This window comes from Rhinoraja longicauda, chromosome 12 (genome assembly GCF_053455715.1).
Source record: "Rhinoraja longicauda isolate Sanriku21f chromosome 12, sRhiLon1.1, whole genome shotgun sequence".
Lineage (NCBI taxonomy): Eukaryota > Metazoa > Chordata > Chondrichthyes > Rajiformes > Arhynchobatidae > Rhinoraja > Rhinoraja longicauda.
In genome coordinates this window covers 53,650,570-53,674,928 of record NC_135964.1, presented here as the reverse complement: position 1 = coordinate 53,674,928, position 24,359 = coordinate 53,650,570, and the positions used below count along the sequence as shown (strand labels likewise).

At 52.5% G+C, this 24,359-nt stretch overlaps 1 protein-coding gene across 1 annotated transcript in view; it reads right to left on the bottom strand.

Annotated features, from left to right (window-relative positions):
- Nucleotides 1–4,925: 4,925 nt before the first annotated feature.
- Nucleotides 4,926–24,359, bottom strand: part of pdxka (pyridoxal (pyridoxine, vitamin B6) kinase a) — a 35,587-nt gene continuing 16,153 nt past the window's right edge. Inside the window, 4 exon segments of the mRNA XM_078409761.1 lie at nt 4,926–8,391; nt 10,879–10,945; nt 11,533–11,669; nt 23,751–23,862. Of these exon segments, the coding sequence (XP_078265887.1) occupies nt 8,279–8,391; nt 10,879–10,945; nt 11,533–11,669; nt 23,751–23,862 (429 nt within the window). The 3' untranslated portion in view covers nt 4,926–8,278.

The window sequence follows — 24,359 nt, the reverse complement described above, 5'->3', positions numbered from 1 at the left end:
CATCCGGTCCGGGTCCGCCGCGCCCGCGCTCCGGCCGGAACCAGCTCCCTGTCCGCCCGTTCCAGCCCCGCCCTCACCTGCACCAGGTGTGTGTGTGTGTGTGTGTGTGTGTATGAGTATGTGTGAGTATGTGTATGTGAGTGTGTGTGAGTATGTGTGTGTGCGTGTGTGAGTATGTGTGTGTGCGTGTGTGTGTGAGTATGTGTGTGCGTGTGTGTGTGCGAGTATGTGTGTGTGTGAGTATGTGTGTGCGAGTATGTGTGTGTGCGTGTGTGTGAGTATGTGTGTGTGCGTGTGTGTGCGAGTATGTGTGTGTGCGAGTATGTGTGTGTGCATGTGTGTGTGAGTATGTGTGTGTGCGTGTGTGTGTGAGTATGTGTGTGTGTGAGTATGTGTGCGTGTGTGTGCGAGTATGTGTGTGTGAGTATGTGTGTGTGAGTATGTGTATGTGAGTGTATGTGAGTGTATGTATGTCTGTGAGTGTGTGTGTGTGGTTTTGACGGGCCGAATGGCCTAATTCTACTATCACTTATGTTGACCATGTTGGCTGATTGGGCTCGTCCCATTTAACTCGAGCCCACAGCCCTCTAAATCCTCCCTATCCGTGTATCTGTCCCAAATGTCCTTTAAAAATCCAATTGTATTCATTTCTCTAGCTTCATCTAGCAGCGCATTCCAGATATGGATTACGCTCTGAATGGAAAAGGTTCTCCCTCGGGTCCCTCTTAAATCTCTTAATCCCTCTCTCCTTAAGCCTGTGCCCTCTAGTTTTTTAATCCTCTACTCCTGGGAAAAAGTCTGTGAGCTTTCACTTTATCCATCCCTCGTACATCTCAGCCAGCCTCCAAAGGAGTGAGTTCCGACCCATCTAGCCTAGGTAACCAGGGGCCACTGTTCCAGAACCAGGGCCACAGTCTCCAGAACCAGGGCCCACAGTTCCAGAACCAAGGGCCACGGTCTAAGAATAAAGGGGAGGCCATTTAAAACTGAGATGTGAAAAAAACCTTTTCACCCAGAGAGTTGTGAATTTGTGGAATTCTCTGCCACAGAGGGCAGTGGAGGCCGATTCACTGGATGGAATTGAAATAGAGATAGATAGAGCTCTAGAGGGCTAGTGCAATCAAGGGATATGAGGAGAAGGCAGGCACAGGTTATTGATTGTGGATGATCAGCCATGATCACAATGAATGGCGGTGCTGGCTCGAAGGGCCACATGGTCTCCTCCTGCACCTATTGTCTATGATTCGATGTTTCTATCCAACCTTCCCCTGCAACTGCAGTCTGCAAGCCTCGGTAACATCCTGGCGCTAGACACAAAATGCTGGAGTAATTGAGTGGGACAGGCAGCATCTCTGGAGAGAAGGAATGGGTGACGTTTTGGGGCGAGACCCTTCTTCAGCCAACAACCTGGCGAATCTTCTCTGCACCCTTTCCAACTCAATGACATCCTTTCTGTAGCTGGGCGACCAGAACTGCTCACAGTACTCCCTAAAAAAGACACAAAGTACTGGAGTAACTCAGCGGGTCAGGCAGCCTCTGTGGAGAACATGGACAGGTGACGTTTCACAGAGTGCTGGAGTAACTCAGCGGGTCAGGCAGCATCTCTGGAGAACATGGAAAGGTAATATATTGTGTCAGGACCCTTCTTCAAACGGAGTTAATCCAGCACATTGTGTCTTTTTCTGTAAACCAACATCTGCAGTTCCTTTTGCAACATTGCTTCTAGACTGCCAAGGGTAGTGAAGACAAATGTGCCTGACACCTCTTTCACCACCTTCTACCTGTGCTGCCACCTTTGTACTTGTGCACCTGGGTCCTTCTTGTCAACACCCCCTGGGCCCCTGTTGTTCATTATGTTCATCGAGAAAGTGTTTTGTCATGTTGACAAATCAACAATGAGATTCTAACTTCAGCAGCATGACAGGCCTGCAAACACAGTGCACAGATAATGCACATTAAATAAAAATTCAATAAATTAATAACCACAAAACCAGTGCAGAAACAGACCACAGAGCCCTTTGTGCAATGGCAGTCCACACACATTTGTTGTTTAGCTGGTGTATAAGAAGGAACTGCAGATGCTGGTTTAACCACAAGATAGGCACAAAAAGCTGGAGTAACTCAGCGGGACAGGCAGCATCTCTGGAGAGAAGGAACGGGTGACGTTTCTGGATCTGATGGGGGTACGGGGAGAAAGCAGGAACCGGGTACTGATTGTGGATGATCAGCCATGATCACATTGAATGGTGGTGCTGGCTCAAAGGGCCAAATGGCCTACTCCTGCACCTATTGTCTATTGAAGAAGGGTCTCGACCTGAAAAGTCACCCATTCCTTCTCTGCAGAGATGCTGCCTGACCCGCTGAGTTACTCCACCATTTTGTGTCTATCTTCGGATTAAACCAGCGTCTGCAGTTCCTTCTGACAAGTGTCCATCCATACTGACCCCATTTACCCGCACTCTGTCCACAGCTCGTGTTGCCCCTTTGATTCGAATGCTCATCAGATGTTTTTGAGATGCTGTGAGATTCTCACCTCCCTCTCATCAGCATGAAGTTGCATCTGCTGTTTCTCTGCCAAAAGCTCAGTGCCATCCCGTGAGGATTCTCCTCCCTCGCAGCCACACAGGCAGTTTCTTTTGGCATCTGCAAAAGCAATTAGTCCGTAGAACAGAGAACAGAACAGCACGGAAACAGGCCCTTCAGCCCACAATGTCCGTGCTGAGCACGACACCACGTTAAACTAACCTCCTCTGGCTGCACATTTTAGTTTAGTGATACAGCGCAGAAATGGTGAATGGTGGCTGATTAGGAGAAGGGGAGATGCAACGAGACCTGGGTGTCGTGGTACACCAGTCATTGAAAGTAGGCATGCAGGTGCAGCAGGCAGTGAAGAAAGCGAATGGTATGTTGGCATTCATAGCGAGGGGATTTGATTATAGGAGCAGGGAGGTTCTGCTGCAGTTGTACAGGGCATTGGTGAGACCACACCTGGAGTATTGCGTACAGTTTTGATCTCCTAATCTGAGGAAAGACATTCTTGCCATAGAGGGAGTACAGAGAAGGTTCACCAGATTGATCCCTGGGATGGCAGGACTTTCATATGAAGAAAGACTGGATAGACTCGGCTTGTACTCGCTGGAATTTAGAAGATTGAGGGGGGATCTTATAGAAACTTACAAAATTATTAAGGGGTTGGACAGGCTAGATGCAGGAAGATTGTTCCCGATGTTGGGGAAGTCCAGAACAAGGGGTCACAGTTTAAGGATAAGGGGGAAGTCTTTTAGGACCGAGATGAGAAAGTTTCTTTTCACACAGAGAGTGGTGAATCTGTGGAATTCTCTGCCACAGAAGGTAGTTGAGGCCAGTTCATTGGCTATATTTAAGAGGGAGTTAGATGTGGCCCTTGTGGCTAAAGGGATCAGGGGGTATGGAGAGAAGGCAGGTACGGGATACTGAGTTGGATGATCAGCCATGATCATATTGAATGGCGGTGCAGGCTCGAAGGGCCGAATGGCCTACTCCTGCACCTATTTTCTATGTTTCTAAATAGGCCCTTCAGCCCGCCGAGTCCGCGCCGACCAGCGATCCCCGCACACTAACACTATCTTACACCCACTAGGGACAATTTTTACATTTACCAAACCAATTAACTAACAAACCTGCACGTCTTTGGAGTGTGGGAGGAAACCGAAGATCTTGGAGAAAACCCATGTAGTCACGGGGAGAACATACAAACTCCGCACAGACAGCACCCATAGTCGGGATCGAACCCGGGTCTCCCTGTATCACTCTATGAAGGGCCTGTTTCCACACTGTATCACTCTGTGACTCTATGAAGGGCCTGTTTCCACACTATATCTCTCTATGACTAATAATTTTATACTTCTATGAAGCCTACCTTCAACCTCTGACGTTGCAGAGAAAATTACCCGAGTCTGTGCAACCTCTGCCTGTTGCTAACAGCCTGTAATCCAGGCAACGTTCCGGTAAACCACCTCTGTAACCTCTCCAAAACCTCCAACATCCTTCCTGTATTGGGTGCGACCAGAACTGTAATTAGACCTTACTTCCTCAGAACTAAAGGACGTTCCTTTAGAAAGGAGACGAGGAGGGATTTTTTTAGTCAGAGGTGTTGTGTATCTGTGGAATTCTTTGCCACAGACGACTGTAGCATTTCACTGTTCGATAAGTTTCAATGAGGTCCCCCCTCGTCCTTCTAAGCTCCAGCAGAATACAGGCCCAGTACCGACAAACGCTCATCATAGGTTAACCCACTCATTCCTGGGATCGTTCTTGTAAACCTCCTCTGGACCCTCTCCAGAGCCAGCATATCCTTCCTCAGATACGGGGCACAAAACTGCTCACATTGCTCCAAATGTGGCCTGACCAGCGCCTTGTACAGCCCCAGCATTGCACCCTGTTTCTGTATTCTAGTCCTCTCGAAATAAATGCTAGCATTGCGTTTCCCTCCCTTGAGGCTAACATCTTTACCTTCTCAGAGGGGGGAGGGGGGGATTTCAGGTGGGCAATAAATGCTGACTTGCTCCTGATGCCCAAATCAATTTATTTTTCCTCGGCAGATCTATTCCGACAGAGAGTCCAGTTCCTAAACCCCAATCACAGTGAATGGCGGTGCTGGCTCGAAGGGCCAAATGGCCTCCTCCTGCACCTGTTTTCTATGTTCCTACTTATTCACAAAATGCTGGAGTAACTCAGCAGGTCAGGCAGCATCTCAGGAGAGAAGGAATGTCTCGACCCGAAACGTCACCCATTCTTTCTCTCCTGAGATGCTGCCTGACCTGCTGAGTTACTCCAGCATTTTGTGAATAAATACCTTCGATTTGTACCAGCATCTGCAGTTATCTTCTTATACTTCTATGTTCCTATGTTAAACAGCCACAAGAAAAAGCAACAGACCCGACAACTTAGTAAATAAATGATTTATTTCCAGTCAGAAAGATAAATCTTTAAATATCTATATGTAAATTAATTTTAAAAGGTTCATTTTAATCATTTAGTTTGATATATTAATACTGCACAGACAGGACGGTACAGGAAAATTATGAAGTACAGAGTTGTAAATGTTAGAAGCTCGACGGACAAAATCTACCAACGAACAAGAGGGGTTGACGGAGAGGGAGGGAGGGAGGAAGTCGAGCAGTTGGGGCTCAGGCCGCCCGTTAGTCTGACCAACACGAGCAACTCCGTTAATCGTGCTGACGCACACCCACTTATCATTCCCCCATCTCCAGGGCACCATCGGGGAGAGAGTGATCCCTGCCCCCAGGGTGACCAGAGACAGAACGCTCAGCAGGTTTAAGGTACCCTTCAAGCACACTCAAAGAGTGTAGAGAAAAAGACACAGAGTGCCGGAGTAACTCAACGGGTCAGGCAGCATCTGTGGAGAACATGGATAGGTGACGTTTCACAGAGTGCTGGAGTAACTCAGCGGGTCAGGCAGCATCTGTGGAGAACATGGGATAGGTGACGTTTCACAGAGTGCTGGAGTTACTCAGCGGGTCAGGCAGCATCTGTGGAGAACATGGATAGGTGATGTTTTGGGTCGGAACCCTTCTTCAGACTTTTGACCGCCCAACATCGCCCATTTTCTTTCTCCACAGATGCTGCCCGACCTGCTGAGTTACTCCAACATTTTGTGTCTACCTTCGGTATCAACGAGCATCTGCAGTTCCTTCCTGCACAGGGAGAGGTGACAGTTTTGGTCGGGACCCTTCTTCAACTTGGATAGGTGGTGTTTCGCTCCCCTGAACTAGTCCTGCTGGACCTCCCAGTTGCTAAACCCCCCCCCTCATATATATCCACCTATCACCCTGTCAGAAGAAGGGTCCCAACCTGAAACGTCACCTATCCATGTTCTCCACAGATGCTGCCTGACCCGCTGAGTTACTCCAGCACTCTGTGTCGCACTAGTTCTATGTTATCCCATTTTCTCCCTGCACACCAGGGGCAATTTAAAGAAGGCCAATGAACCCAATGAACCTAGTGTGGGAGGAAACCAGAGCACCCTGATGCTGTGGTAGTAAGTCAGGGTTGCCAACTGTCCCGTATTAGCCGGGACATCCCGTATTTTGGGTTATATTGGTTTGTCCCGTACGGGACCACCCTTGTCCCGTATTAGGCCTGGAGTGGCGCCGTAGGCCCGGACGCCGTAGGCCCGGACACCGTAGTCCCGGACACCGTAGGCCCGGGGTGGCGCTGTAGGCCCGGATGCTTTAGGTCTGGACACTGTAGGCCCGGGGTGGCTCTGTAGGCCCGGATGCTGTAGGCCCGGATGCTGTAGGCTAACGGAGTGTGTTCGGGTAGCGGGGCCGTGTACGTTCGCCTAACGGAGGTTGCATAGCAACCTGCCTCCCGGCCCGGGCAGCTGCCATTGGAGGAGCGGGAGCACGTGGCTGCTGGCTGGGCAAGGTCTCGTGGGGTGTGGGGCAGCGGCGTTACCCTGTCCCGTATTTGGGAGTGAGGAAGTTGGCACCCCTATAGTAGGTAGTAGTATTAGTAGTAGTAGTGGTAGATGTTGATCTAGTAACCTGGTGTTGAGATTCATCAGCAAGTGCGGATGGTCAGTCTGAAGAAGGGTCAAAGGCGGAACTGTCGGATGTTGAAAGACTGGAGCAACTAGGCTTGTATACACTGGAATTTAGAAGGATGAGAGGAGATCTTATCGAAACGTATAAGATTATTAAGGGGTTGGACACGTTAGAGGCAGGAAACATGTTCCCAATGTTGGGGGAGTCCAGAACCAGGGGCCACAGTTTAAGAATAAGGGGTAGGCCATTGAGAACTGAGATGAGGAAAAACTTTTTCAGTCAGAGAGTTGTGAATCTGTGGAATTCTCTGCCTCAGAAGGCAGTGGAGGCCAATTCTCTGAATGCATTCAAGAGAGAGCTAGATAGAGCTCTTAAGGATAGCGGAGTCAGGGGGTATGGGGAGAAGGCAGGAACGGGGTACTGATTGAGAATGATCATGGCGAGCAGCCATGCTCACATTGAATGGCGGTGCTGGCTCGAAGGGTCGAATGGCCTCCTCCTGCACCTATTGTCTATAACATCTAACCCAAAACTCCACCCGTTCCTTCTCTCCAGAGATGCTGCCTGTCCCGCTGAGTTACTCCAGCACTTTGTGTCTCTCTCCGGTTTTAAACCAGCACCTGCAGTTCCTTCCTGTACAAGTTGGTGGGGCCGTGCGGTCAGGGCAAGGGCAGCTGGTGACGGAGCGAGTGAGTGAGTGAGTGGGCGAGTGGGCTAGCTCGGGCTCTGGCAGCGAGCGGCCAACACGCCTCGGGGGACAGGAGGACGGGGGGTTTATTGAAGGGGAGACCCGGGGTCTCCGAACCCGACCCGAGGCGAAGGTTCCCCGGCCGGCCACCGATCGGCAGCAGCAACGCAGAGATCAACGATCAAACGGACAAAACAAAACAGAAGCCGCAGGAGCTGGGAAACCCGAAATATGAAAAAAAATTAAAATGCCCGAATAACCCGCGGGTCGGGCAGCATCCGCGTGGAGAAGCAGGGATGGCGGAGAGTCCCGGAGACGAGAAGATCGCCGCGGCACGCTCTCCACGGGCGCTGGGAGAGTTTGATATCCACCGGAACGGGAGTGGGGGGGGGGGGTTGGGGTGGCCAGGCCTTGGGAAGGTGGGGGGGTGGAGAGAGAGGGGTGGTCGGGACGAGGTGGGGGGGGGGGGGGGGGGGGTTGAGATGATTCACTGTAGATCACCAGTGGGTGATTCAGGGAGTTCACGGTTTAAAATATCCACTAATCTTTGCTCCTTGTTACTTGTGCACTTGTGGCCAGATCGGCAGGTGTGCACAGCGACCAGCCACCTGCCCACTGCCCGCTGCCCGCTGCCCACCCTGCCAGCCCACAGTGCAGCTCAGTGCCCCCTCCCCACAGCGAGGGGCGGGACAGATGTTCCCAAGGTAGGCACAGCTGGCAGTGACTCAGTGTTGGTCCTCGGGGGGGGGGGGGGGGGAGATCCCACGGAAGCTCGACGTACCAGCGGGACGATGGGGGATCAGTCCCCAGCACTGACTCTCCCCCTCACCCAGCGACGGGCGGGGGGGGGGGGAGACGGGGATACTGGGGCGGGGGAGGGGGCTACACAGGGTGGGGGGGAGACGGGGATACTGGGGCGGGGGAGGGGGCTACACAGGGTGGGGGGGGAGACGAGACGGGGATACTGGGGCGGGGGAGAGGGCTACACAGGGCGGGGGAGGGGGCTACACAGGGCGGGGGGGGGGCAGTGCCTGGCGACGGGCTAGATGATGGTTGCGTTGATGATTATCTCTGGGTTCTCGATCTGCTGCTTGCTCTGTATCACCTTCAGCTCCAGCTGGGCAGCACTGGGACTCTTACCCGGGCCAGCCATGGCTACAGGGGGAGAGAGAGGGAGAGGGGGGAGAGAGGGGGGGAGAGAGAGGGGGGGAGAGAGGGGAGGAGAGTGAGAAGGGGAGAGTGAGAAGGGGCGAGAGGGGGAGAGAGAGAGGAGGGAAAAGGGAGGGAGGGGGGGAAAAGAGCGGGGGGCAGAGAGAGGGGGGGAGAGAGGGTGGGAGAGAGAGGGGGGAGAGAGAGAGGTGGGAGAGAGAGAGGGGGGAGAGAGAGAGGGGGGAGAGAGAGGGGGGAGAGAGAGGGGGGGAGAGAGAGGGGGGGAGAGAGAGGGGCGGAGAGAGAGGGGGGAGAGAGAGGGGGGGAGAGAGAGGGGGGGAGAGAGGGGGGGAGAGAGAGGGGGGGAGAGAGGGGGGGGGAGAGAGAGTCAGTTACGGTTGGAACAAATATTCCAGCACACAGGGGCAGCACGGGGGTACACAGAAACATAGAAAATAGGTGCAGGAGGAGGCCATTCGGCCCTTCGAGCCAACACCACCATTCACTGTGATCATGGCTGATCATTCTCAATCAGTATCCCGTTCCTGCCTTCTCCCCATCCCCCTTGATTCCATTAGCCTTAAGAGCTCTATCTAGCTCTCTCTTGAAAGCATCCAGTGAATTGGCCTCCACTGCCTTTGGAGACAGAGAATTCCACAGATTCACAACTCTCAGACTGAAAAAGTTTTTCCTCATCTCAGTTCTAAATGGCCGACCCCTTATTCTTAAACTGTGGCCCCTGGTTCTGGACTCCAGGTTAATTCCCGGGATGGCAGGACTGTCACATGATAAAAGAATAATTTTACATGTTTCTATAAAATCCCCTCTCATCCTTCTAAATTCCAGTGAATACAAACCCAGTCGACTCATTCTTTTATCGTGAAATTCCCGCCATCCCGGGGATTAACCTGGTGAACCTACGCTGCACTCCATCAATAGCAAGAATGTCCTTCCTCAAATTAGGAGACCAAAACTGTACACAGTACTCCAGGTGCGGTCTCACCAGGGCCCTGTACAACTGCAGTAGGACCTCCTTGCTCCTAAACTCACATCCTCTCGCAATGAAGGCCAACATGCCATTAGCTTTCATCACTGCCTGCTGTACCTGAATGCTTACTTTCAGTGACTGGTGTACAAGGACACCCAGGTCTCGTTGTATGTTCCCTTCTCCTAATCTGACACCATTTAGATAATAATTTGCCTTCCTGTTCTTGCCACCAAAGTGGATAACCTCACATTTACCCACATTATACTGCATCTGCCATGCATCCGCCCACTCAGCCAACCTATCCAAGTCACCCTGCGACTTCCTACATCGAAGAAGGGTCTCGACCCGAGACGTCACCCATTCCTTCTCTCCAGAGATGCTGCCTGACCTGCTGAGTTACTCCAGCATTGTGTGTCTACCTATGACAGCTGGGATTACAGGGGCATGGTTCCAGGGTGACCAAGGCTGGGAGCTCAATATTCAGGAAGGATTCACTTTAGGAGCAAGGAGGTTCTGCTGCAGTTGTGCAGGTCCCTGGTGAGACCGCACCTGGAGTATTGTGTGCAGTTTTGGTCTCCTAATCTGAGGAAGGACTTTAATGCTATTAAGGCCAATTCAAGGGAAGTTTTCAAGAGAGAGTTAGATTTAGCTCTTGGGGCTAACGGAATCAAGGGATATAGGGAAAAAGCAGGAACGGGGTACTGATTCTGGATGATCAGCCATGATCATATCGAATGACGGTGCTTGCTCGAAGGGCCGAATGGCCTCCTCCTGCATCTATTTTCTGTGTTTCTATGTGGTAAATATGGACTTCAGCAAAACACATGACAAGGTTCCGCATGGTAGGCTGCTCTGGAAGGTTAGATCGCATGGGATCCAAGGAGCGATAGCTGAATGGACAGAACATTGGCTCCATGGAAGGAAGCAGAGGGTGATGGGGGAAGGTTGCTTCTCAGACTGGAGGCCTGTGACTAGTGGTGTGCCTCAGGGCTCGGTGCTGGGCCCGTTACTGTTTGTCATCGACATCAATGATTTGCATGAGAACATACAGGGCAAGATTAGCAAGTTTGCTGATGATACAAAAGTGGGTGGTTTTGCAGATGGTGCAGATGTTGCCAGGACTACATGGTCTGAGCTGCAGGGAGAGGTTGAGAGGCTGTTGAGGCTGGGACTATCACAACGTTTAAGAAACAGTTAGACAGGTACATGGACAGGACAGGTTTAGAGGGTTATGGACCAAGCGCGGGCAGGTGGGACTAGTGTAGCTGGGACATTGTTGGCCGGTGTGGGCAAGTTGGGTCGAAGGGCCTGTTTCCACACTGTATCACTCTACACGGAGTGAAGCTCCCTCTACACCACCCCGTCACACACTCCCAGGGCAGGGACACACGGGGTAGACACAGTGAAGCTCCCCCTACTCTGTCTCCAGTGGGGTACGCGGTTCCCACGTGCGCGGTGGCTGGGTCGTGGGCCCATGCCGTTACGGAGCGGAGCGCCGCGGTTACCCTTTGCGTTTGCGATGGTCCGGGTCACAATGTGCTGCAGGGCTGAGACAGTCTTCTCACAGGCAATCTGTGTGGGTGGAGATTGGCAGCATTAGGGTGAGGGCAGTGCCCCCGGGCACTCACCCACCCAGCACAAACCAGGACAGCCCAGCGCAAACACAGCAGCGAAGTTAAACTGTGTGTGTGTGTGTGTGTGTGTGTCTGCTTGTGTACGTGGGACCCATCCCCCAGTCAGGGTCAGTGTTTGTGTGGGTCAGCGTGTCCTTGCGGGTGTCAGTGCCTGTGTCAGTGCGCGTGCGTGTTGTGTGCGTGCGCGTTTCAGTGCCCGTGTCAGTGCACGCGCGCGCGTGTCGTGTGCGTGTGTCACGTGCGTGTCGTGTGCATGTCAGTGCCTGTGTGCACACGTGTGCGTGTGCGTGTCGTGTGTGTGCGCGTGTTGTGTGCATGCGTGTCGTGTGCGTGCACGTATCGCGTGCATGCGTGTCGTGTGCGTGCGCGTGTCGTGCGCGTGTCGTGTGCGTGCGCCTGTCGTGTGCGCGTGTCGTGTGCGTGTGCGTGTCGTGCGCGTGTCGTGTGCGTGCGTCGTGTGCGTCGTGTGCGTGCGTGTGGGGCGGGTGCGGTACAGCACGGTGTGGGCAGGGCCGGGGCGTTTACCTTCAGGTTGTTTGGGTGCTGGTGAGTCCAGGCCAGCAGCATGGCGGCAAACAGGTCGCCCGTGCCCACGAACACCGCGTCCACCTTGGGAATCTCCATCCGGATACGCTCCGTCACACGGCAGCCCCCTGCCAACACTGGGCACACAACAATCCACCCGTCACACCGAGGACTCTCCCACCCCAGCCCTGACCGCCCCACCCCCTCCCCCCCCACCCCAGCCCTGACCGCCCCCACCCCCTCCCCCCCCACCCCAGCCCTGACCGCCCCCACCCCCTCCCCCCCCACCCCAGCCCTGACCACCCCGGCCCCTCCCCCCCACAGAAACAGGCCCTTTGGCCCAACTTGCCCACACCGGCCAACAATGTCCCAGCTACACTAGTCCCACCTGCCTGCGCTTGGTCCATATCCCTCCAAACCTGTCCTATCCAGGTACCTGTCTAACTGTTTCTTAAACGATGGGATAGTCCCAGCCTCAACTACCTCCTCTGGCAGCTCGTCCCATACACCCACCACCCTGTGAGTGGAAACGTTACCCCTCTGATTCCTATTAAATCTTTTCCCCTTCACCTTGTACCCATGTCCTCTGGTCCTCGATTCCCCTACTCTGGGCAAGAGACTCTGTGCGTCTACCCGATCTACTCCTCTCGTGATTGTACAGATTCCTCTCATGATTCTCCTCAGAGAAATCATCTGGACAATCACCAAGTACGGGCGGTCACGGTGGCGTAGCGGTAGAGTTGCCGCCTTACAGCGAATGCAGCGCCGGAGACCCGGGTTCCATCCTGACTACAAGCGCCGTCTGTACGGAGTTTGTACATTCTCCCCGTGGGTTTTCTCCGAGATCTTCGGTTTCCTCCCACACTCCAAAGACGTGTAGGTTTGTAAGTTAATTGGCTTGGTAAGTGTAAATTGTCCCCAGTGTGTGTAGGATAGTGTTAGTGTGCAGGGATCGCTGGTCAGTGCGGAAGGGCCTGTGTCCACTGCAGCACGATTGCCTTCTAACCTGTTCAGTTGTTTCATTAAATAAAGGCATTGATGTGGAATTCACGCATTCATTTCCTCCCGCCTAGACTATGACAACTCCCTATACACTGGGATCAGCCAATCATCCCTGTCCCGCCTACAACTGGTCCAAAACGCCGCAGCGAGACTCCTGACGGGTGCCCGTAAAAGGGACCACATCACCCCGATTCTGGCCTCTCTCCACTGGCTCCCTGTACGGTACAGAATCAACTTCAAGCTCCTCCTATTCACACACAAAGCCCTAAACGGGCTAAACCCCTCCCCCCCCCCACTATATCAAACATCTTCTAACCCCCCTCTCTATCTCCAGGTCCCTCAGGTCGGCCGACTTGGGGCTACTCACTATCCCGCGGTCTCGGCTTAAGCTCAGGGGTGACCGCGCTTTTGCGGTTGCAGCTCCTAGACTGTGGAACAGCATCCCTCTCCCCATCAGAACTGCCCCCTCCATCGACTCTTTTAAGTCCAGGCTCAAAACCTATTTCTACTCCCTAGCGTTTGAGGCCCTCTGAGGGGGCGCTGTGAACTGTTTATGTATGTGCTGTTATGTTTGTGTGCCATTTAGATTTAGAGATACAGCACGGAAACAGGCCCTTCGGCCCACTGGGTCCGCGCCGCCCAGCGATCCCCGCACACTAACACTCTCCTACACCCACTAGGGACAATTTTTACATTTACCCAGCCAATTAACCTACATACCTGTACGTCTTTGGAGTGTGGGAGGAAACCGAAGATCTCGGAGAAAACCCACGCAGGGCACGGGGAGAACGTACAAACTCCGTACAGACGGCGCCCGTAGTCAGGATCGAACCTGAGTCTCCGGCGCTGCATTCGCTGTAAGGTAGCAACTCTACCGCTGCGCCACCGTGCCGCCCCAATTGTATGTTTGTTTCTTGGTACCTGAACTGATGTACAGCACTTTGGTCAACGTGGGTTGTTTTTAAATGTGCTGTACAAATAAAATTGACTTGACTTGGAAATCTCATGTCAGGGATTGACCGCCCGGGCCAGTCCTCCCCGCCCAACACCTCGTGTTGAGACAACAACCTTTCCCTCAATGTCAGCGAGACAGAGGAGATAGTGACGGACCTCAGGAAGTGAAGTGGTATACGTGCCCCAGTTTGCAATGACAGCGCCGAAGTAGAAATGATTGTAAACGTCAAATTCCTAGGAGTCAACATCAGCAACAACTTCTCCTGGACCACCCAAACTGAAGCAACGACCAAGAAAGCTCGCCAGCTCCTCTACTAACTCAGAAGGCTGAGGAGGTTCGGCACGTCCCCTACAACTCTCACCATCTTCTACAGATGCGCCCTCGGAAGCATTTTATCGGGATGCATCGCAGCACGGTTTGGGAACGGCTCCATCCAAGACCGCAAGAAAGTGCAGAGAGTTGTGGAAGCAGCCCAGACCATCACACAAACCAACCTCCCTTCCACTGACTCCATCTACACCTCACGCTGCCTCGGCAAGGCCAGCAGCCCAGACCATCACGCAAACCAACCTCCCTCCCACCGACTCCATCTACACCTTACGCTGCCTCGGCAAGGCCAGCAGCCCAGACCATCACACAAACCAACCTCCCTCCCACCGACTCCATCTACACCTCACGCTGCCTCGGCAAGGCCAGCAGCCCAGACCATCACACAAACCAACCTCCCTTCCACTGACTCCATCTACACCTCACGCTGCCTTGGCAAGGCCAGCAGCCCAGACCATCACACAAACCAACCTCCCTCCCATTGACTCCATCTACACCTCACGCTGCCTTGGCAAGGCCAGCAGCATCATCAAGGACCAGTCTCACCCCGGCCACTCCCTCTTCTTCCCTCTCCCATCGGGCAAGAGGTACAGAAGTGTGAAAACGCACACCTCCAGATTCAGGGACAGTTTCTTCCCGGCTGTTATCAGACAACTGAACCATCCTCTCACCAACTAGAGAGCGGTCCTGACTTCCCATCTACCTCATTGGAGACCCTCGGACTATCTTTAATCAGACCACACTGCTCTTTAATCTGCACATTATGCTATTCCCTTTATCTTGTGTCCGTACATTGCGGACGGCTTGATTGTAATCGTCTATAGTCTTTTCACTGACTGGTTAGCACGCAACAAAAAAGCTTTTCACTGTACCTCGGTACCAGACAATAAAATGAACTAAAGTAAACTAAGGCCCAGCTCTGTGTTCTGCACCTTCCCCTTCACTCTACCCGGTTTACCTGTGTTTGACTGGTTAGCACGCAACAAAAATCATTTTACTGCACCTTTGTGTGAGAATTGTGAGAGGCATAGATAGGGTCGACAGTCGGAATATTGGAAATGGCAAATACCAGAGGGTAGACACAAAAAGCTGGAGTAACTCAGCGGGACAGGCAGAGTCTCTGGAGAGAAAGAATGAAGAAGGGTCTCGACCCGAAACGTCACCCATTCCTTCTCTCCAGAGATGCTGCCTGTCCCGCTGAGTTACTCCAGCTTATTGTGTCTATCTGCGCTTTAAACCAGCATCTGCAGTTCTTTCCTACACAAATACCAGAGGGTGTAGCTTTAAGGTTAGAGAGGGGTAAAGTTTAAAGGAGATGTGTGGATAGGGTCGTCCCTTATTAGCCGGGACATCCCGTATTTTGGGCTAAATTGGTTTGTCCCGTACGGGACCGCCCTTGTCCCGTATTAGGCCTGGGGCGGCATTGTAGGCCCGGACACTGTAGACCCAGACGCTGTAGGCTGGGGGCCGCTGTAGGCCCGGACGCTGTAGGCTAGGGGCAGCTGTAGGCCCGGACGCTGTAGGCCCGGACGCTGTAGGCCCGGACGCTGTAGGCCCGGACGCTGTAGGCCCAGACGCTGTAGGCTGGGGGCCGCTGCAGGCCCAGACGCTGTAGCCCCGGTCAGTGTAGGCCCGGAGGCCCGGGCGCCGTCTAACGGAGGTTGCATAGCAACATGCTTCCCGGCCCGGGCGGCCGCCATTGCTGGAGCGGGAGCACGTGGCCGCTGGCTGGGTGAGGTCACTTGGGGCGGTGACGTCACCTTTTGTCCCGTATTTGGGAGTGAGATAGTTGGAACCCTACGTGCAGATCAAGATATAATGGGGGCCTGGAAGGCGTTGCCGGGGGGGGGGGGGGGGGGTGGAGGCAGATACCACAGTGGTGTTGACGAGACTTTTAGATCGGGACAAGGATATGCAGGGATTGGAGGGATACGGGTCACATGCAGGGAGATGAGGATAGTTTCATTTTGCCCCGTGGTCAGCAAAGACATTGTGCTATGTTTTATGTTTGTAGTAAATGCAATATAATAATCTGCAAGAACTTTAACTTCACACAAATCATCGGGCAACATTAGTTGAGGGGGTGAAGTCGTGGTTTTTGTACAACACGTCACAGATGCAGCAAATGATCAAGACCATCACGTGTAGTTCGGCAGGGCCAGAACATAAACGTTTAGTCTAGATTACGTGAGAGGCCGCACATTCTCGACCGCCGCACAGACTAACGGTTGTTCATGTTGTTCGATTCACCGGAGGTGGTCTTCTTCGTGGATTGTCACCTTGTCGTGGTGGAGAAGCTCGTGTGGTCCTGAGATCCTGAGGGCGATGCCATCTGGAGCCACGCTCCTGGTAGGGTCACCCATGGCGGTGAGGTCGAGGGGGAGGTCCCTGACAAAGAGCGATCCAACCAAGACCTCAACGGTGGAACAGGCGGAGGGAGGATGATGGCTGACTTTAGTGGAGCGTCACAACGGCTGGGAAGGCGGATGGATGAAGGCTGCAGTGGGCAGGTGCTACACACGGGAAGGTAGATACTCCCACCCCCACGGGTCTCGGGCAGATGAGGCTCGTCAGCCTGGGAAGGCAGTCCATCTAGGAGAGGGAAAACTCTGATCTAAAACCTCCACTGCCTTGTGGCCAAATCCAGTCTTGGAAAAGGCTCCAGGAGTAAACCTCAAGAACAAGTGGTAGTCCCTGAGGCAGTTGGTCGTTGTCCGCAACCTGGTTCTGGCAGCTCTTGCGATGGCGCTGGTGCCAAACTGTAACGGCCCTGCTGTTCCTTTGGATCGGTCAGCGACGTGGAGAGGGGGGGACGTGCTGCACGGGCAACAGCCTGTCCTTCATGTCTCATCGCCCAGGCTTGCATCCGACCCACACATCCACGCTGCTCCGGCCCAGGCTTGGAGCAAGCAGCCAACACCCAGGATGCATCACCCACGGTCAGCCATGACCAAGGGGGGCCTTAGAATAGGTCTTGATGGGGAGGATGCTCCTCAAACTGTGGAGCATCCTGGACAATACAGCTCACCCCCTCCGTGACACACTGGTCAACCTGAGGAGCACCTTCAGCAACGGACTGGTCCCACCGTGATGTAGCACAGAACGAACGCACGCCACAGGAGATCCTTCTCCCCTGTGGCTATCAAACTGTACAACTCTTCCCCCTTCTGTCGTGGGGTAGACTGAGACTGAGACTGCCCCCTTCCTCCCCCCTCCCCAATCTTTGCCCATCCCCCAATCCTTTCCACTCACCACTTTAGTTTCACGTTTCATATATCTCGTTGTGTTTTTGGACTGTTGGCAGATCAATTTCCCTCCTGGGATAAATAACATTCTATCGTATCGTATCGTATTGTGTAGGAAATAAAAACTGCATGTGCTGGTTTAAATCGACGGTAGACACAAAATTCTGGAGTAACTCAGCGGGTCAGGCAGCATCTTGGGAGAGAAGGAATGGGTGACGTTTTGGTTCGAGACCCTTCGTCAGACTGTGCTACTGAAGAAGGGTATCGACCCGAAACGTCACTCATTCCTTCTCTCCCGAGATGCTGCCTGACCTGCTGAGTTACTCCAGCGTTTTGGTCGTGTGGTGTCACGGATGCAGGGCAGGTGGACAGATGGACAGCTAAAGCAATTTAAACGAGTTCCTTTCCTGTGGGCAGCCTGCTGACTGCAGGCTGCCTCTGTGATCAGCTGTGATCAGCTGTTTATAATCTACGTCACACACTCAGCTGAAGGCACTGAATGGAATGCGTCCAGATTTGTTGTTGTCCGAGCTGCCAGGGCTGGTGGTGGAGGCATTTAAGAGGGATTTAAGTGGCGTTTAAGAGGCTTTTGGACAGGCGCATGGATATGGAGGGAGTATAAGAAAATAATTGCAGATGCTGGTACAAATCGATTTATTCACAAAATGCTGGAGTAACTCAGCAGGTCAGGCAGCATCTCGGGAGAGAAGGAATGGGTGACGTTTCGGGTCGAGTCTGAAGAAGGGTCTCGACCCGAAACGTCACCCATTCCTTCTCTCCCGAGATGCTGCCTGACCTGCTGAGTTACTCCAGCATTTTGTGAATAAATGGATATGGAGGGATATTGAGCAGGCACACAAGATTTGGTCTTGGCACCGTGTTCAGCACAGACATTGTGGGCCGAAGGGCCTGTTCCTACACTGTACTGTTCCATCTTCCATCTTTAAAGGTCAGGGCATGGCAGGGAGGTTATAGACAGACTGCAGACGGGTCGAGACCCGAAACATCACCCATCCCTTCCCTCCCCTCCAGAGATGCTGTCTGTCCCGCTGAGTTACTCCAGCGTCTCGTGTCCATCTTCGGTTTAAACCTGCATCTGCAGTTCCTTCTGACACAAGAGACTGGCGGAGTAGGGACCGGGGCAGAGGCTGCAATGCGGTGGTGAATCTTTAGCGCGTCACGGTGGCGCAGCGGTAGAGTTGCCGCCTCACAGCGCCAGAGACCCGGGTTCGATCCCGACTACGGGCGCTGTCTGTACGGAGTTTGTACGTTCTCCCCGTGACCTGCGTGGGTTTTCTCCGAGATCTTCGGATTCCTCCCGCACTCCAAAGGCGGGCAGGTTTGTAGGTCAATTGACTTCTGTGAATTGTAAATTGTCCCCAGTGTGTGTAGGATAGTGTTAGTGTACAGGGTGATCAAAGGTTTAAGGTGAAGGGGAAAGACTTAGTAGGAATCTGAGGGGTAACTTTTTCACACAGAGGGTGGTGGGTGTATGGAACGAGCTGCCAGAGGAGGTAGTTGAAGCAGGGACTATCCCAACGTTTAAGAAACAGTTAGACAGGTACATGGATAGGACAGGTTAGGAGAGAAATGGACCAAGCGCAGGCAGGTGGGACCAGTGTGGATGGGGCATGATGGGGAAAGTTGGGCCGAAGGGCCTGTTTCCACACTGTATCACTCTGTGACTCTATGACGGGCCTGTTTCCACACTGTATCACTCTATGAAGGGCCTGTTTCCACACTGTGTCTCTAAAGTAAAGTCAGCAAGTGCCTCTGGGACTTGACAGGATGTGCAGGAGTAAGGAACATTGTTGTCATGTGATTGGATCAGTTGCCCGACCTAAGGACCCCACCGCCGCGACACAAAGTCAACGGCGCACTTTAATAACTTCAACATCTAGTCACGTTATTAATTAACCACACGCTACTGTAACTGGAAAGCTCAGGAGGGAAGGCTGCAGAGAGCGTTGGGCACGGCCTGGTCCATCCTGGAAAGCTCAGGAGGGGAGGCTGCAGAGAGCGTTGGGCACGGCCTGGTCCATCCTGGAAAGCTCAGGAGGGGAGGCTGCAGAGAGCGTTGGGCACGGCCTGGTCCATCCTGGGCTCTCACCTGTCCACCATCGCATTTAGTTGAGAGTTTAGTTTACAGACACATCACGGAAACAGGCCCCGACGGCCCACCCAGTCCGCGACCACCATCCATCACACTAGTTCCATGTTATCCCAATTTCTCATCCGCTCCCCGCACACGAGGGGCAAACTTACAAACCCGCATGTCTCTGAGATGTAGGAGGAAACACGAGTGCCCGTAGGAAACCCACGCGGTCACGGGGAGAACATGCAAACTCCCCACAGACAGCAACCGAGGTCAGGACGGAACCCGGGTCTCTGGCGCTGTGAGGCGGCAGCTCTACCCGCTCCGTCACTGTGCCACCCCAAAGCCAGCCACGGGTGTACAGATACAGGATATAGTGTAGATACAGGATACATTGTAGGAAAATAACTGCAGATGCTGGTACAAATCAAAGGTATCACAAAATGCTGGAGTAACTCAGCGGGTCAAGCATCATCTCTGGAGAGAAGGAACGGGTGACCTTTCGGGTCGAAGGGTCTCGACCCGAAACGTCACCCATTCCTTCTCTCCAGTGATGCTGCCTGACCTGCTGAGTTACACCAGCAGGATACAGTGTAGATACAGGGTACAGTGTAGATACAGGATATAGTGTCTACCTGCAAGATATAGTGTGCAGATACAGGATATAGTGTGCAGATACAGGATACAGTGTGCAGATACAGAATACAGTGTAGATACAGGATATAGTGTGCAGATACAGGATACAGTGTGCAGATACAGGATACAGTGTGCAGATACAGGATACAGTGTGCAGATACAGGATATAGTGGGCAGATACAGGATACAGTGTGCAGATACAGGATACAGTGTAGATACAGGATATAGTGTGCAGATACAGGATACAGTGTGCAGATACAGGATACAGTGTGCAGATACAGGATACAGTGTGCAGATACAGGATATAGTGGGCAGATACAGGATATAGTGTGCAGATACAGGATATAGTGTGCAGATACAGGATACAGTGTAGATACAGGATATAGTGGGCAGATACAGGATATAGTGTGCAGATACAGGATACAGTGTAGATACAGGATATAGTGTGCAGATACAGGATATAGTGTGCAGATACAGGTACAGGATCCTCCGTTCTCACCCAGTAGGGTGACTCCACAAGTGTATGTTTGACATTTCAGCGTGGCTGATAAGTATGCTCATCGTCACCTCAGTGGACAAATAATAAACTAGTCACTGTATTTATAAGCAATTTAGATAAGATTGTTGATGACGAACTGCTCAAGCATTTTGTATTATTCACTTACAGGATGTGATAAATCCCACGTTAGTTCAGTTCCGTTCAGTTTATTGTCACGTGTACCGAGGTAGAGTGAAAAGCGTTTGTTGCGCGCTAACCAGTCAGTGGCAAGACCATGCATGATTAGTCTTATTTTAGAGATACAGCGCTGAAACAAGCCCCTCGGCCCACCAGCTCCACGCCGACCAGTGATTACTCTGTATCACTAGTTCTATCATATTTGAAAATAGGTGCAGGAGGGGGCCATTTGGCCCTTCGAGCCATTCTATCCCACGCACACTAGGAACAATCTACAACTGAAGACACTGAACTGACAAACCTGCACGTTTTTGGAGTGTGGGAGGAAACCGGAGCACCCAAGGGAACCCACGCGGACACAAGGAGAACGTACAAACTCCGTACAGACAGCACCCGTAATCGGGATGGAACCCGGGTCTCCGGTGCTGTGAGGCAGCAGCTCTACCGCTGCGCCACCGTGCCTTCCCAAAGACGTCCACAGTGTACAGGTACAGGATAACGTTTAATGCAAGATATCGGCCACGTTTCACTGCTCTACAGACACAGAGTGCTGGAGTAACTCAGCAGGTCAGGCAGCATCTCTGGAGAGAAGGAATGGGTGACGTTTAGGGTTGAGACCCTTCTTCACGTGTACTGGGGTACAGTGAAAAGCTTCAGACTGTCTGTACGGAGTCTGAAGGGTCTCGACCCGAAACGTCACCCATTCCTTCTCTCCAGAGATGCTGCCTGACCCGCTGAGTTACTCCAGCATTTTGTGTCTGTCTTCGGTGTAAATCAACATGCCCAGTCCCTTCCTGCACATTTCACTGCCTTTTACCGGTACAACTTGTGAGGGCAGTTTAGAAACTGAGAAACATTGAAAATAGGTGCAGGAGGAGTCCATTCAGCCCTTCGAGCCAGCACCAGCATTCAATGTGATCATATCTGATAATCCACAATCAGTACCCTGTTCCTGCTTTCTCCCCATATCCCTTGATTCCATTAGCCCTAAGAGCTAAATCTAACTCTCTCTTGAAAACGTCCAGAGAATTGGCCTCCACTGCCTTCTGTGGCAGAGAATTCCACAGATTCACAACTCTCTGGGTGAAGATGTTTTTCCTCATCTCAGTCGAGTCATAGATTGATACAGTGTGGAAACAGGCCCTTCGGCCCAACTCGCCCACACCGCCCAACAATGTCCGAGCTACCCGAGTCCCACCTGCCTGCGTTTGGTCCATATCCCTCCAAACCCCTCCTATCCATGTACCTGCCCAACTGTTTCTTAAACGTTGGGATAGTCCCAGCCTCAACTACCTCCTCTGGCAGCTTGTCCCATACACCCACCACCCTCTGTGTGAAAAAGTTACCCCTCAGAATCCTATTAAATCTTTTCCCCTTCACCTTGAACCTATGTCCTCTGGTCCTCGATTCCCCTACTCTGGGCAAGAGACTGTGTGCATCTACCCGATCTATTCCCCTCATGATTCTGTACACCTCTATAAGATCTCCCCTCATCCTCCTGCGCTCCATGGAATAGAGACCCAGCCTGCTCAACCTCTCCCTAGAGCTCCCTATATTGTTAAACTGTGGCCCCTGGTTCTGGGCTCCTCCTGGATTAGCATTACGTACATCTCGGGGCCCACGTCAGTGATGACTGTCATCTCACCTCCCTGAACCACAGTACAGGACCAGTCTATTTTTATACCAATTAATGATCCACGCGAGATTTAATTCAAATCATTAAATTATTCATAATGATTAATAACTTCAAATTATTATCCATCTTATAAATCCTTAGATTCTAATTTAAATTTCCTCGCTGCATCAATTCCTGTGTCTGGATGAGTGGGAATACAAACACTACGCTGCCAGTGACACTGAAATAAATGTCGCTTACAGCAGCACATCATGTAACAGGAATATTCCTAGAGATATTAGCAGCGTGATCTAACAGTTGTTAACGTAACAGCGAGTTCATTCACTTTGTATACAATGCAGTGAGTGGACTTGTTAATACGTGACGGATTTCTAGCGTGGATGGTCTCTGGGGAGATCGAGCTCTGAGCTTCACGCTCCACTGAAACACAACTCCGGCAATAGATAACTTTGAGGACGCACAAAATCAGAGGTTCTCGGAGCAGAATTAGGCCCTTCGGCCCATCGAGTCTACCCCGACATTCAATCGTGGCTGATCTCTCTCTCCCTCCTAACCCCATTCTCCTGCCTTCTCCCCATAACCCCTGACACCCGCACTGATCAAGAATTTATCTAAATCTGTCTTAAAAATATCCATTGACTTGGCCTCCACAGCCGTCTGTGGCAAAGAATTCCACAGATTCACCACCCTCTGACGAAAGAAATTCCTCCTCGTCTCCATTTTAAAGATACGTCCTTTAATTCTGAGGCTGTGCCCTCTGGTCCTAGACTCTCCCACTAGTGGAAACATCCTCTCCACATCCGCTCTGTCCATGGTGTTAGTATACCTGCCTCAACTAAATTGTTATCAGGCAACTGAACCATCCTACATCACCAACAGGAGAGCGGTCCTGACCTCCCACCTACCTCATTGGAGACCCTCGGACTATCTTTAACGGGACTTTATCTTGCAGTAAACGTTATTCCCTTTATCCTGAATCTGTACACTGTGGATGGATTGATTGTAATCATGCATAGTCTTTCCGCTGACTGGAAAGCACTCAACAAAAAAGCTCTTGACTGTACCTCGGTACACGTGACAATAAACTAAACAACAGAATGGCCTTTGGCACTCGGGAGTGTGGTGGAAATGTGGAGGTGTCCCACCCAGCTACAGTTTAGTTTATTGTCCCGTGTACCGAGGTAAAGCGAAAAGCCTTTGTTGCGCGCTAACCAGCCAGCGGAAAGACAATCCATGATTACAATCAAGCCGTTCACAGTGTACAGACACATGGGAAGGGAATAACGTTTAGTGCAAGGTAAAGGCAGCAAAGTCCGATCAAGGATAGTCCGAGGGTCTCCGATGAGGTAGATAGTAGTTCAGGACTGAAGAAGGGTCTCGACCCGAAACGTCACCCATTCCGTCTCTCCACAGATGCTGCCTGACCCGCTGAGTTACTCCAGCACTCTGTGAAATGTCACCTATCCATGTTCTCCACAGATGCTGCCTGACCCGCTGAGTTACTCCAGCATTATTTTGTGTCTACCAGTAGTTCTGGACTGCTCTCTGGTTGTGGTAGGACGGTTCAGTTGCCTGATAACTGCTGGGGGGGGGGAACAGGCCCTGTATCTGGGGGTGGCTCCATGTTCAGCTCCAGCTTCACTCACCTTTCCTCTGGCTGCCCAGAGTCACCAAGTAGTTGCTCCCTAACCGCGATGGCAGATCAGAGCTGGTGATGACCACAGTATCAGGACCCATCTCATGAAGAACATCCATAACCTGCAAAGGCCAACGTCACAGTTACCATTCACTCCGTGTCCACCCCGTGCCATCCCTGCCCTGGGAGTGTGTGACGGGGCTGTGGGAGTGTGTGACGGGGCTGTGGGAGTGTGTGACGGGGCTGTGGGAGTGTGTGACGGGGCTGTGGGAGTGTGTGACGGGGCTGTGGGAGTGTGTGACGGGGCTGTGGGAGTGTGTGACGGGGCTGTGGGAGTGTGTGACGGGGCTGTGGGAGTGTGTGACGGGGCTGTGGGAGTGTGTGACGGGGCTGTGGGAGTGTGTGACGGGGCTGTGGGAGTATGTGACGGGGCTGTGGGAGTGTGTGACGGGGCTGTGGGAGTGTGTGACGGGGCTGTGGGAGTGTGTGACGGGGCTGTGGGAGTGTGTGACGGGGCTGTGGGAGTGTGTGACGGGGCTGTGGGAGTGTGTGACGGGGCTGTGGGAGTGTGTGACGGGGCTGTGGGAGTGTGTGACGGGGCTGTGGGAGTGTGTGACGG